The following is a 15,405-nucleotide window of genomic DNA, read 5'->3' on the forward strand; positions in this document are numbered from 1 at the left end:
GGATGAACCTTTCGTCCAAGTTTCTCCATTTGTTCAAGAGTTTCCTCAGGATTTCTTCTTTTGTCGTTGGATCTTCCCCTTTGTTGTTGTCTATTTCCATTACTTCATTTTCCCGGTTCTCCTCCTGTTCTTGTCCTACCTTTTCCCCTGTTTCGCTTTGGGTTTTTTGCTTTGTGTTGTTTACGTCTTGGCTTGGTTTGCCTCCCTATTCTTTTTCCTCCTGATAATCCATTACTCTGATCTCTTGATCTTCTTCTTCTACCTGTAGGATTTCAAACCTATTTGCCTTATTTGTTTTTGCTGGTTGTTCTTTTCTTCCTTCCTTAGGGGTTTCCTTTGTAGGTTTTTTCCTATATTTTATCCCCTGAAACCCCTCATTATCTTCTTAATGTTTCCTCTGTTGCTTACTCTTTCGTTCTTCCTCTTCTGCATTGAGGGGGAATTCCTTGTAAAGGTGCCCATATTCATGGCATTTTCTGCACCTAAAGGGGATGTGCTCGTAGTCTAGTGCCTGCTGCCACACCTCCTCATGGTATTCTAGCTCCACTGCCCCTGGAATAGGGTTCGCTATGTTCATATAGATGCAGATTCTTGCATAAGAGGTATATCTCCCCTTCTTTGTTGATTCAGCTATTTTAACAAAGCTACCTATGGTATTATCTATTCCTTCGAGAATCTCAGGGTCCCAGAAATCCATTAGTAATCCAAACAGTCTTACCCACACTGGGGATGCTAGGAATTTCTCTGTATCAGGGTTGTAACATTCCTCCCAATACCTCATGAATAACCTTTCAGCTCTATGTGGCCTCGGGGTTGCCATTTCTGTTGTATCCATCTTGTTAGGTCTTTTTCTGATGGCTATATGCAGATGAACTAGCATGTTAATGTGTAGTCGTTCATATAACGTCTGTAGCATTTGAGTTTATTCATGGGGATAACAAATCTCGGTTTATTGAACTAAGACTTCTGTGATCCATATCAATTTTTTGAAGAATCTTCGGCGAAAATCACATAGAAAAACTTATGTCGACGCGTTTCAAACCATCCAGTGTGGTTCATCGTCAGGACAAATTGAATGAGCAGATCACATTTAGCACATTAAATAGACAGGGTAGAGAATCCATGACTCAACGGCTAAAAAATAACAGCTAGAAATGATAACGACTAGTATGACCAAGATAAAGGGAAATTAATAATAATCATAATAATAATAATATTAATAATATTAATAATATTTTCTTTTAAAAATAAAATTAATATTAAGAAAATCAAAGATTAATAGTTTCAAATATGTTGAAAAAATTAAAATGAATTAAATTAAAAATTATATAAAATGAATTACTTATAAAATTATATATATATATATATATATATATATATATATATATATATATATATATAGAGTTAGTTATAAACGTCAAACATGGAGTAATAAATGATTGTAAAAAAAAAACATATTAATAATAATAATAATAAAATAAAATTATTACAATAATAACAATTAATTTAAGGAACCAAAAGTATATTAGTTTTAAATTAAAAATTAGATTAATTTTAAAAATTAATTTTTATAAATTAAAAAGGAACAAGAAGTCGATGGTTGCCTCCCTTTCCTTGATATTCTTATCTCTAAGAATGAGGATGGTTCCCTCTCCCACCGAGTATTTCGCAAGAAAACTCATACGGAGCAGTATCTTCATGCTAGTTCCCATCATTTCCCGGCCCAGAAGTTGGGGGTTCTCAACACCCTTGCAACTCATGCCTTAAGGATCTCTGACAAAAATAGCTTCGATGAGGAAAAATCCCATCTCCTTAATGTCTTTGTCGACAATGGTTATAGCAGACACTTGGGACAAAAGGCTTTCCTCAAAGCAGCTAAGAATTCGTTTACCAGGAAGGAGCCTATAGAGCGAATTCCTGGAGTCCATCTTCCGTATGTTCAGGGGACCCACGAATAAGATTGCGAGGGTTCTTAAGAGGCATAATATCCCCGCAATGTTTAGACCTCTTAACACTATTCGTAAATCCCTAAGATCTGTAAAGGATCCCATCGACCCCAAAGACATGAAAGGGGTTTATATTACTCTTTGTTCTTGTGGGACCCCCTATATTGGTGAGACTGGTTGCTCCATTAATCAAAGGATTAGTGAGCACGCAGCTGACCTAAAGCATATGAGAACTAAATCTTCCGCGTTAGCAGAACATGTAGCGAAAACCAATCATCATGTCTGCATCGAGGAGGCTAGTGTGATTGCTAGAGTGTCTCAATTCCATCACCGGAAATTTAGGGAAGCCCTTGAGATTGAAAAAAGGTCGATCAATCTAAATAGAGAGGATGGCTGGAAGATTAGCAGTTGCTGGGTCCCAACCCTCTCCTCCTAGTTGTTTGCCTTCTTTCTTTCCCTTAGTATTTGTTTTTTATTAAGTTTGTGATTGCTATCAATTTATTTATTATTATTATTACTTTTTATTTATTTTATATATATATATATATATATAACTTTATCTATTTATTTATTTATGTTTGTTATTATTATTATTTATCTATTATTAATATTTATTTTAAACTTTGTGTTTCAATTTTGATTTAATTATAATCTATTCATTAAAATTAATTTCACATTAGTTAATTTATTTAAACTATTAATGGTTCTTAATATATTTAGTTTTATTTATAATTATGTATTTTACTTATTAATTTTTGTGAAATCTCTTTGCTTATTAATTTAATTTTAATTTTTAAAATTAATCTAATTTTTAATTTAAAACTAATATACTTTTGGTTCCTTAAATTAATTGTTATTATTGTAATAATTTTATTTTATTATTATTATTATTAATTTAATTTTTTTTTTGACAATCATTTATTACTCCATGTTTGACGTTTATAACTAACTATATATATATATATATATATATATATATATATATATATATATATATATATATATATATATATCTATATATATATAATAATAATAATAATAATTTTAAAAGTAATTCATTTTATATAATTTTTAATTTAATTCATTTTAATTTTTTCAACATATTTGAAATTATTTATTTTTTGATTTACTTATTAGTAATTTTAATTTAAAAAGAAAATATTATTGACTAACTATTAAAAAAAATTTAAAAGTAATTCATTTTATATAATTTTTAATATAATTCATTTTATTTTTTTCAACATATTTGAAATTATTAATCTTTGATTTTCTTAATATTAATTTTATTTTTAAAAGAAAATATTATTAAAAATAATAATAATATTATTATTATTAATTTCCCTTTATCTTGGTCATATTAGCCGTTATCATTTCTAGCTGTTATTTTTTAGCCGTTGAGTCATGGATTCTCTGCCCTGTCTATTTAATGTGCTAAACGTGATCTGCTCATTCAACTTGTCCTGACGATGAACCACACTGGATGGTTCGAAACGCGCCAACATAAGTTTTTCTATGTGATTTTCGCCGAAGATTCTTCAAAAAATCTCAGTTTTTCCGCTGCACACGATAAGCATTTGCCCTTGCTGCCTCCCTGCCATCTTGCTTCGAGGACAGGTCCTTGTGCCTTTATTTCCTCCTCCAGTTTGTTGTTACTCATTCCTTCTCCTGTCATTGCATCTCTATAGGAGGGGATCTCTCCCCTCCTGTCGTCCTCTATCATTACTATGCTCTCTTGGTTTCAGTGCCGCTTGCCTGCCTATTTTCAAGGTTTTCCACACCGCCTACCTCATGGTCGCATGACCATTAGGGTTGCAGAGCTCCCAAAAACCCTCATTCTTTTCCATATTCTTATTTTGTTTGTTATTTTTTATTTTATTCTTATTTTGTTTGTTATTTTTTATTTTTTAGATTAAAATATATATGTTTGAAAATATTAGAAAATTTTAATTAAAATTTAATTTAAAAAACAAATATTTTGTTTTTTATTTTAAATTTTTTAACTTAAAATTATAATGTTATTTTTATAAAAAAAATTATTATGGTTGTTTTAATTTTTTTTTTAACCTAAAATATTTTTTTTTTTTTAATTTAAAATTAAAATTTGATTTTATAATTATTTATTTTGTTTTTAATTTTTTAATATCAATTATAATTTTATATAAAAATTATTTTTATTTTTATTTGTTTTTATTTAAAATGGTATTTTTAATTTTATAATTTTGTTTTTTATTTTTATTTTTAATTTATTGAATTTGATTATAACTACCTTGTATGGAAGGGATATTTCTTCAAAAGTTCTTTTTTTTTGAATGAGCAAGCCTGCGTGTATTTAAGATGAAATCAGATCTAGCTTTTCTTAAAAGATTCCCTATTTAACTTTCTGCTATGATCTGATTTTTCATCTCGTCCTGAAGATGACCCACATTGGTTGGTTCGAAACACGTCGACCTAAATCTACCAATGTGATTTCATCCGAAATTATTTTCAAATCAAAATATGGATCACAAAAGCTTGAATTTGATTATAACTACCCTCCACGGAAGGTACATTTCTTCAAAAGTTCATTTTTTTGAACAAGCACGCTTGCGGGTATCTAAGAGGAAATCAAATCTAGCTTTTCTTAAAAGATTCCCTATTTAACTTTCTGCTATGATTTGATCTTTCATCTTGTCCTGATGATGAACCACACTCGCTGGTTCGAAACGCATCGACCTAAATCTACTAATGTAATTTCTTCTGAAATTATTTTCAAATTTTATTATCGTTTTTTTATTTTTTTATTATTATTATTTAAAAATTAAAATTTATTTCTTATTTTTTTTTTTTTAAATTATAATTTGATTTTTTAAATTTATTTAAATATTAATATAAATGTGGTTTGTTATTAAATTTAATGTTTTATTTTTTTAGAAAATAAAAAATAAAAAATTAATTCGTTATTTTTTGTTAAAAAAGAAAAAAAAATGTCGTTTTTTTGTTTTTTGTTTTTTGTTTGTTTTTTTTTTTTTGTTTGTTTTTTTTTTTTTTTCGGGCTTGACCCTTTGGCTGCTGACTAGGGGCTTGGGCAGGCGGAGGGGGATGCATACAGCTCCCCTTCGCCTACTCAGGCCCCTGGCCAGTGGCCAAAGGGCAACCCTGAAAAACTGAACTTTATTTTTTAAAATTTATTTAATAAAAAAATTAATTATTAAAAAATTAAATTAATAAAAAACTTAATTATTAAAAAATTAGAAACAAAAACAATATTATTTTTTTAAAATTATCTATGTTTTTTAAATTTATATAACATGATTTAAAAAGGAAAAAATTAAAATTAAAATGAAAATTATATATATATATATATTAAAATTAATATATTACGTTTAAAAAAATAATTTAAAATTGAAATTTATTTTTGTTTTTTAATTAATATAATAGGTTTTAAAACAAGAAAATCATTTTTTTTTAATTAATATAATGTTTAAAATAAAATTAAAATTTTAACAAAATTGTAATCATAGGATTATTATATAATTTTAAAATAATTTCATTATCAAATTTTAAAATAATAAAAAAACATTTATATAGACTTTTTAATACAATTTTACTAACACATTTTCTGTAATTAATATATATATATATGGTCTATCTGGAACAAGCGATCCTCCCGTAGAGGCATTGGGGGAATAGCTTGTTACATTAAGAAGAGCATCTCCCCCCATGTTAGGATTTATAAAAACGACCCTCACAACCAATATAGTTGGATAGAGATCAAAGACATTAATAATAGAAAGTCCTACATAGCAATATGTTATTTCCCCCCAGTAATTCTAACTTCTATAAGAAGAAGAGTCTAGATAAAACTAACCCTTACAATGGTTTAGAGAATGATATTTCTAGCCTAAGGAATGACGGTAATATCCTTTTAATAGGTGACTTTAATGCTCGAACTTCAAACAACCAAGCTATTATTCTAAGCAATCATTCCAACCCTAATCCTCTTTGGTTAGACGAAGACCCTACTCTGGCTAGCAGGTACAAAAGGAACTCTGAAGATCTCGGGGAAAATTTGTTTGGGTCGGAGCTAGTCAAGCTCTGAGTGCTCAGGATCTCATAATTTGCAACGGTCTAAAGAAGTGGCCCAATTCTAGCAAGATGACCTGCATCTATGGACTTGGTAGTAGTGTGGTAGACTACGTTATTTCTGATCTCCCATTATACAACGAAATAATAAATTTTGACATCTTAAACGACCACGAACCTGACTCTGATCATAGGCCTTTACTTATAACTCTCAATTTTGTCATGCATAGAGTTCCCATAGAAAATAATACTTATAGCCAAAAGAACTTAATATTTGATAGAAATAAAAATGATCTCTTTCTAAATGAATTAAAAACTAATTTGCTTCCTTTATCTAATATAGACAACATAGAAGACCTCTATCATAATTTTACTACAACCCTCTCATATTCTATTAACAAGTTCTCAATTGAAGTTTCAAATAATAAAAGAAATAGCAAAACCAATCCATGGTATGACAAAGATTGTAAAAGTGCAAGGAGAGCAATTAAGGAAGCTGTTGATGAATCTCTTAAAATGGACAAGATAAAAATATACAAAGCCCTAACTAAAAGGAAAAAGAGGCAGTACATTCGTCAAAGACAGGAGAATCTCTTACACCTCTCTAACGTAGCCCCTAAGAAATTTTGGAGGCAGATTCTAACTAGGAAGACTAGTTAAGGATAATAATAAAATTGCTCTTCACGATTGGAATTCCTATCTTAAAAAGCTTTATGAATCTCCAAATGTCATGGATAATTTGGAAACCCTTCTCACAACGAAAGAAGTTTTCTCTTTAGAAGACATTAAGTTTGGGGTTAATCGCCTCGCTAATGGGAAAGCTAAGGACATTGAAGGTTACCAAGCAGAAATCTTAAAAATTGGGGGTCTTGTCCTCATCCCCCACATCCACAAGCTTTTCAATCAAGCAGTCAAGCAAGGGTTCCCTAAACCTTGGACTGAGAGCCTCATTATCCCTATTTTTAAAAGTGGGGATACAAATAACCCCTCTAATTATCGAACAATTATGATCAACCCTCTCTTAGCCAAGTTATATGGTAGTATTTTGGAAAAGAAGTTAAGCATATGGCTTGAAAGTGAAGGTAAGCGGGCTAAAGGCCACGCAGGTTTTAGAAGGCATCACTCAACAACAAACCACCTTGTTACGCTTAGGATCATTGCGGAGGAATGTCGTAATGATAAATCCAATTTATTTTGTTGCTTTGTGGACTTTAGAAAGGCTTTCGATACGGTTCCTAGATACAACCTTTGGAATAGATTAGAAGAGCTAAAGGTTCCTCTCGAGTTGAGAGCTGCCGCTATAAGGTTATACGAGAATGTAATTGCCAAGCTAAAGAGCAATGAAGGGTGGTTGAAAGATATTAAGTGTAACATCGAAGTTAAACAAGGTTGCCCCCTCTCTCCTACCCTATTTGGCATTTACATCGATAAGCTCGAAGGCTATTTAGAGGAAGCAGGATGTGATGGCACGATCTTAGCTGGGATAGTCATCATCCTTCTTCTTTATGCTGACGATATTGTTCTTTTGGCAAGGTGCCCATCTGATCTTAATAAGCAACTCAGGCTTCTTAAGGATTTGTGCTCTACCATGGGTATGACTTTTAACACTGACAAAACAAAATTTATGATCATCAAATCCAAGAAGGACACTTACACTAATTTTATGTATGACAATAATAACTTGGAGGAAGTGTATTCTTACAAGTACCTAGGAATTGATATTCATCACAAACTCAACTGGAACCATAGCATTGAGAAAAGGATTAATGGGGGGTGGAAAGCTTACTTTGGTCTTGAAAATAATTGTAAAATAGCAAACCTTGTAATGTCGGATAAAAAGAAGTTCCTCTTTGAAACTTTAGTCACTCCTGTTATCTTATATGGCTGTGAGGTTTGGGGTTGCAGCATCTCCAGAGAATCATGGAGAAAGATTGAGCAAATCCAGAAGCGTTTTATAACTTATAACCTGAAAATTAAAAGTAATACACCCTATCCTATTCTCCTTATAGAAGCAGGTCTTTCCCCTATTGAGAGCCTAGCTATGCTTAGGTTTCTATTGTACAAACACAAAATCAGTAACATAGACGATCATAGACTTCCTAAGCTAGCTTTAAATTCTAGCCAAAACCACCTAAGGCTAAATCGAGGGTGGCATAAAGACACAAGGGCCTGGTTAAACTATTGGGAGATCAATGAAAATGATGCATTGCAAAACATAAATAACATTAAAGATATTGTTACTTCTAAGTTCAAAGAAAAAATGTGGTGTGAGAAAGACTTAGCGGCTAAAAGAAAATTAAGTTATTATAAGAAGGTCATCAACCCCACCCTAGAAGAAAATTAATATAGCAAAGATTAGAACGAATTTTCATGAGCTCCATAGTGAAACAGGTCATTGGGCAGTTCCTAAAACGCCATGGACGGAAAGGATCTGCCATATATGTGAGAATAGGAACATCGAGGATGAAAACCACTTCCTCTTAGAGTGCCCCGCGTATAACCACATTAGATCTCAGTTTCATAATCTCTGTTACAATACTGACCTTCCTAGCCTTTTACAATGTCAAAATTATAGTGAGCTCGGGAGGCTTCTCTCCAAGCTTTTTGAGCATAGGAATAAAATCTTAAATCAAAATAGATAATTTGTTTCTTTAGGTCCGCTAGACCATTATTTGGTCTCAGTGGACGTTAACCATTATCATCATCATCATCATCATCATCATCATCATCATCATCATCATTACAGACCAATGTTTGGTCTCAGCAGACATTAACCACCACCACCAACATTATATATATATATATATATATATATAATTTTGAATTTATTATTATTTAATTAAATATCTAATAATTCAAAAAAAATTATATAATTTGTTAATTTTTAATAATTTAAAATTTCATATATATGTTGAATTTAATAATTTAAAATTTTGTTTTTTTTTTATATATATAAAATTTGCTAATTTAATATATAATATTTAAATTTTTTTTTTTTTACATATATGGTTTTTTTTTTATTTTAATAATTTAAAATTTAGTATGTAATTATGTTTTTATAAAAATGTAAATGTAGTTTTCATTATGGACAATGATGCATTCTTATTATTTATTCATGAAGATTGTATGATTTTTCCACTTTGTTCTGAGGATGAACCGTATTAGTTGGTTCGAAATGTCGACTCAATCATGAAAATGTGATTAATCTGCAAGACATTTTTTCTACATCATGTAAAATTGATTGTTTATTTTTTCTTATTAATTTCGAAAATATATAAATAAATTTTGTATATAATAAATTCTTTATAAATTTGTAGATATAAATTTTAAATTTTTTAAAAAATTACATATAATTCAACTTATTTTTATATTTAAATAACAATTATAGTGTGAAATTTTTATTTTATTTTTTTAATTTTTAAGTAATATACATGGCTTTTTAATTAAATTATATATATATATATATATATATATATATATATATATATATATGTTTCTTAGGAAGATGGCATCAAGGAAGGTCTCTATGAATATGTCTGGAACAAAGACAACAATTCCAACTTCTAAAGTTGCAGATGGACACATTTTGAAGACTATCGAACATAACAGAAGTAAAAGTCGACCAACTGACCCATCAAGTGCACCAAAGGTTGTTTCTGAATGGATAAATTCACGAGAAATAAATAAAACAGAATTTACATGGCATATTCAAGATGTTGAATCTGATTATACTACACATCTCTATCTATATTGTGGTATGATTTATTTGGATGAACCATATGAGGTGATAAACAAAGTACGAGACATATATTTGGTGTTGAATTCAAACACTCTTTATGTTCTTGCAAAATTGCCCAAGTCACATGAAAAAGTTAGATATCGTCTCAGAAAGTACAAGTATGACACAAATCAAGAATTTACACCATTGTGTGAGGAAATCTCATCCAACATTTCAAATAACATTGTAAGTATGCTTATTTATATTTATATGTAGTGTATTATTGTAATGATCATTAAATTGTTTATAAATGATTGATCATTGACATATTTTATTTTCTTTTATAGGATTTTTCTGGGAGTCTTTCAATGATGTTGGAGGGTATTTATTATATGGAACCAAATATTATGAATGTCATCAGCAATTTCCATATAGAGTCAAAACAAAAAAAGAGAATGAGGCAAAAATCAGCAATCCATAACACTACAATGGTACATGCAGGGGATCAACAAAGAATCCATACGGTGGGTCAATCTAACAAAGGTAAACATGTTTCTTTTGAAGATGTGGCAGTTGTAGCTCACGCTGAAGCTCAAAAATATGTTTCCATTAATGAGGAGGAGGTTAGAACTATTGTTGAAAGGAGAAAAGAGATAAAACACTGAAAAGAAAAATGTCCATGGATGTCGCTCTTCCACTTGATGATGAGGAGATTATTTCTGTAGAAGAAGAAATGTCAACTAGGAAGAAGAAGAAATAAAAAATTGGCGAATCTGTTAAAATCATAAGCAACAATGAAGAACAAAGTGAAAGTTCTAAAGGAAACAAAGAAATCATAACACCAGGTGTTGATTTAGAGGATGACATTATGAAAACAAAACAAATTGCATTCGAAATCACGAGGAAGAATAAATTAATTAATGGTGGAAAAAATTTGAACTTAATCTCACCTAATTCTATAGGTCAGATAAAGGACAATCTCAATATCAAATTAGAAAAACACATCACCTACATGTCCATAATTTCAAAACATTGTTCAGGTATAATGCATATGCACATGTGGTGCCTTACGTGATTCTTGTTGATCCAAATCAAGTTCTCAATAAAGAGGCATTTGATAGGACACGATGTTTTGACTACAGATAATATGTAATTGGAGGGAACCATTCAGTAGAGGCCAAAAGACAACTAATCAAAAAATATCCTGGGAACTATCTTTTTGAAATAGTGAAATGTATTATTTATGTTGGTTTAATAGAAACGGAGGCAAAGTTATTGGCATGGGATCATAATGCAGATAATGAGTATAAAATGTCTATGACTTTCGTTCAAAGGGTCAGATTTATTCATAATGAATTTTTAGAAAAATGTGGTGGAGATAAGCTTAATGTCAGTTTAAACTTTGGGAAGGAATGTTGTATGGAAACAGGTTATCAAATTGAGGATAGAATCCAATCAAAATGTGGCAAAGTAAATTCAAACCATTCAGAGACACAGATAACATTTTTCAGTTGGCATTTAGAACATGGGAGATATGGGAATTGATTGATGAAATATTCAAATTGTGGGAAAATATTGGCATAAAAAATCAGAAGTTTAAAAGGTCTAAACCCATAATATGTACCAATAGTGAGATAAGTCCTGAAATGAAGCAACTTCCAAATGATATGACTCACACATTTGAGAACAATGCAAGATGTGAAAGATGAAAAACTAGTCAAATCAATATTATGTCGTGTGAAGTCAAGTAAAATGTCATTGGAAGAAATGTACTCAAAATTTCAAAAGTAAGTTTGTTCAATTAATTTTATTTTTTCTTATATTATAATTTTCTTTTAAATATAACATATTGTTGTTGGTATTATTTATTAAATAATTATATTAACATTTTTTACTTTATTTATTCATTCATAAGATTTATATGAAAATACAAGAACATATGGTTAAAATGTTGATTGAAGAGAGTTGGAATGATATTGTACTCAATTACCCAGAATCAAGTTCTTCAACAACACTTAAAGATTTTTATCTTGCATTCAAAAATGTATGTTGATTTTTACATTCATTTTATTCATATAATTTTTTATTTTATTATATTGCTTATACTTATATTTATTTATTTCATTAAAGATGTCGAAAAAAGATGCGAATGAAGTACCAAATACTTTCAAAAGTTTCATTGAAAAAATTAAGTTGGAAAAGTTAAGAACGCAGCGTCTTAGAAATGTTGAATTTGATCCTACTATTACTCATTTCATTTGGAATGGGCTAGCGACTATCCAATATCAAATAATACAAGGTGACTGTGAAGACATTGCAAAACTCATACCTAAAATGGAATATGCCCTGGTTATTGCAGACATTTCTCATGGTTTCAATTTCCCAAACATTGAATATGATAGTGAGCCTTACACTTATGAATCTTTTAATAAAGTGGTTACGGGCTTTCAAAAAGTAACAACATTACCACTTTCGAGATTTGTGACATTTCATTCAGACACAATTTGCAATGTTATTAACAAGTCTCAAGGGAAAATCAAACTCAATGATGCAACTTACATGGTAAGACATTGAAATTGTATTTTTAATTAATGTAAATTTTTTGTATGTACAAGTGGATTGAACTTTTACTATGTCGTGTTACAGGCAAAAGTCAAATCTTATTTCTTCCAGAAATCAACCAATTACAAGTGATTGTGAGTTCATCCATGTTGAATGTTGGGCAAAATATGATAATTATAAGTCCATTCTTCTGAACCAAGTAGATGGAAAGAATCATAGCCAAGTACTAGTTCATGATGCTGTCGTAAAAAAGTTAACATATGAGGATAAAGATGCAAAAGGGGAGATAGTTAACATTTATCAAAAACCACAAACATTGATTGACTATCTTGTAGGTTTATGTTCAAATGAAGGAGATTGGGTTTTGGATTTATTTTCAGGTTCAGGTAAGTTTTATTATATAAAATTGAATTTTAGTATTTTTTTTTACGTGTTTATATTAATTTACTTATTGTTTTTGTGCTTGATGATTAGGTACAACACTAACATGTTGCCTACAAAAAGGAAAAAATTGCATTGCGATTGAAAGAGACATTCTACAATGCAATTTTGTTCAACAAATAATTAATGCTCTTCAATTTCTTCCAGATGAAATGCAAAAAGTTGGTTTGAGGAAAGGAGATTTTAATGATTCACATGTGACAAAAAAACAAAGGAACCACAACCACCACTATATGGAATAATTGGAAAATAACACTTTGGGAGATTTGCAGACATGAAAGATCCAGTAGACGAGGAAAATGAGGAAACTCAAGCAAGGAATATTGTGGAAGAAGAAAACAATGACGCTGCATAAAATGATGAACATGGATTATATGATATTGTTGATGATATTTAAGTTATGATTGCAAATCAAACTCAATTTTGAGAGATCTTCATTAGTTTTATTTGTAATGTTTTGACTTTGAGATTTTATGAGAAGAATGAACATTTGTTTATTGTTGTTATATGTTCAATATTTGTATTATCTGATTTCCACTGTAATTTTTATGTGAATAATTTCTTCTTTTTTTTGGTAAAAATCCTGTGATCACTATTATTTTTTAACATAAAATTCATTAAAAATGTTATTTTTTCAAGTTTTTCTGTTAGGATTTCCCCATAAAAATCGTTCATTCGACATGTCATTTTTGACAAAAATTATAAAAATGTGTATTTTTTCATTATATTTATATAGAAAATATGTTTTATTTGTAAAATGTTTAAAATTATCGTGTTTTAGTGACAATTATTTGATGTCCATTGAAATATTAATTAACACTACATAAACATATAGAAAATAGTAACTTTAAAATATTGACCATTTTTTTTTAACTATGCGAAAAAATGAAGATTTCATTAGAAAGAAAATTGAAAAAAAATGAACACAAAAAAACAAAAAAATACATTTAAAATTTTTTTTACAGAAAGAAGAAGACATTAGAAAATTTAAAATGTCAAAAATCAACCCTCTAAAAAAAAGGGTTGATGTTACATCAAAACTTTTCAAAATTAGCATGAAAATCACTAACATAAAAAAAAAAAAATTAAAAAAAAAAATTAAAAAAAAAAAAAAAAGAAGAAGAAGAAGAAGAAGAAGGTTCATACTTGATACAAAAGAGAATTTAAAGTGTCAAAAATATGCCAAAAAAAATAAAAATTATTCTAGCATCACCACTTTTTAAAATTGAGTGATTTTTTGCTACCTCAAAAAAATGAGTACCAATTCACTTTCTTGTTTGATTGATAACTATGTTATAATTTTTGTTAAAATATGCATTTTAAATTTAAATTCAACTAAACACGCACCGATAACTTCAAAAGAAAAAATAAACCATCCCCTCCTGTATTGGACTTAATTATTTGTTTCACTTATTAAAAACACTATAAAATAAATAATTAAATAATATTTAAAACAAATTGAAAAAAAAAGCAATTTGGATAAGCTGAAAAAAGCATAAAAAGAATGAAAACATAAATAAAATGAGTATATATATTTATATAATTGAAACAATTTTGTTACCATTTACCGTTAGAGAATGTAACTAAATTCGATCTTTATAATGACTTTTGTAAACATGACATTGTATATTTTGTATATAAAAAGAGAGAAGGAATTTTTATTTATAAAAGCATGGGTTTCATGCTGAAGTCTAGGTTAAAGCATGATTTTCATGCTTCTAGGGCTTGCTAAATTAAAGAAGAATTTATATCATGTATTATAGGCCCATTTGGACTTATTGTAACAGAAGAAAATATTTTTTTTGAGTCAAAAAAACTAATTTATCCTCCAAGACCAAGTCGGCCTTGTTGTCACACAGAGTCTAGATTCCGCGACAACGCTCAGAGTAAGAGTTGTCACTCTAATCCTTACTCACTCCGTTTAGTCTCTCTCTTAGACAAGTCAAGGGGGGTAGTCCCTAGAGTGAATGAAAGAGGATAACATGTGGCTTACAGGCTCTAGGAGACTTAAGGATGAACAACTTGATGAACGTAGAACAAGTCCTAGGTAACTGATATGGATAGATCAAATAATTAATATAAATAAGACACAACCACAAGATAGAAATGATTTTAAACCAGTGCCTTATATTCAATTAACCATAGACTAAATAAAAACAAGTTATCCAGATCAATTCATAAATGTGGCGAAAATAACGATCCTAAACGATTAAAAGTAAATGCCCAAAAATTTCTCATGCAAGACTTTATAGCAATTAAATCCTATGAAGAATTATGAAATTTAAATGCTAAGCAATGATTCCAGATTTAAAATGATTTTTATTAATAACCTAGATCTAGAATTTATCTTTCTCCTATAGTCAATGATTTTAAAACTTAATCGCACTTGATCATAGAGAAATCACTACCACAAGAATTACGATTTTACACTTTAACACACAAAAAGACACCAAGGAAATTTGGATTTAGAATTTAATTATCAATTAGGTAAACTTTTTAATGCGCTAAGCATATGATGCAAAGTTTAATGTGGCAAATAAATTTTTTATGTGACCGAAAGTAAAGATCAAAAGAACCTAATTAAATTTAAATTTTTAGGGCCACATTAAAATTAATTTTCTGTGTGTGGAAGCTTAGATTTCTTTTTTATTTATTTCATTCGCAATCAAAGTCACC

The 15,405-nt window shown here is 29.2% G+C and overlaps 1 protein-coding gene across 1 annotated transcript; it reads right to left on the minus strand.

Moving 5' to 3' along the window:
- Positions 1-385: 385 nt before the first annotated feature.
- LOC149175416 (uncharacterized) lies at positions 386-835 on the minus strand. The gene has a single exon (XM_089421130.1). It carries the CDS (start codon positions 833-835, stop codon positions 386-388), a length of 450 nt encoding a protein of 149 aa, XP_089277256.1.
- Positions 836-15,405: the final 14,570 nt, after the last annotated feature.

Source organism: Pinus tabuliformis, chromosome 4_1 (assembly GCF_031772625.1).
Source record: "Pinus tabuliformis cultivar Carrire ecotype Pingquan chromosome 4_1, CPIR1, whole genome shotgun sequence".
In the NCBI taxonomy this organism is placed as follows: Eukaryota; Viridiplantae; Streptophyta; class Pinopsida; order Pinales; family Pinaceae; genus Pinus; species Pinus tabuliformis.

Excerpts from the sequence above, each read along its gene's own strand:
- LOC149175416 (XM_089421130.1), bottom strand. The coding sequence starts at position 835 with ATGGATACAACAGAAATGGCAACCCCGAGGCCACATAGAGCTGAAAGG.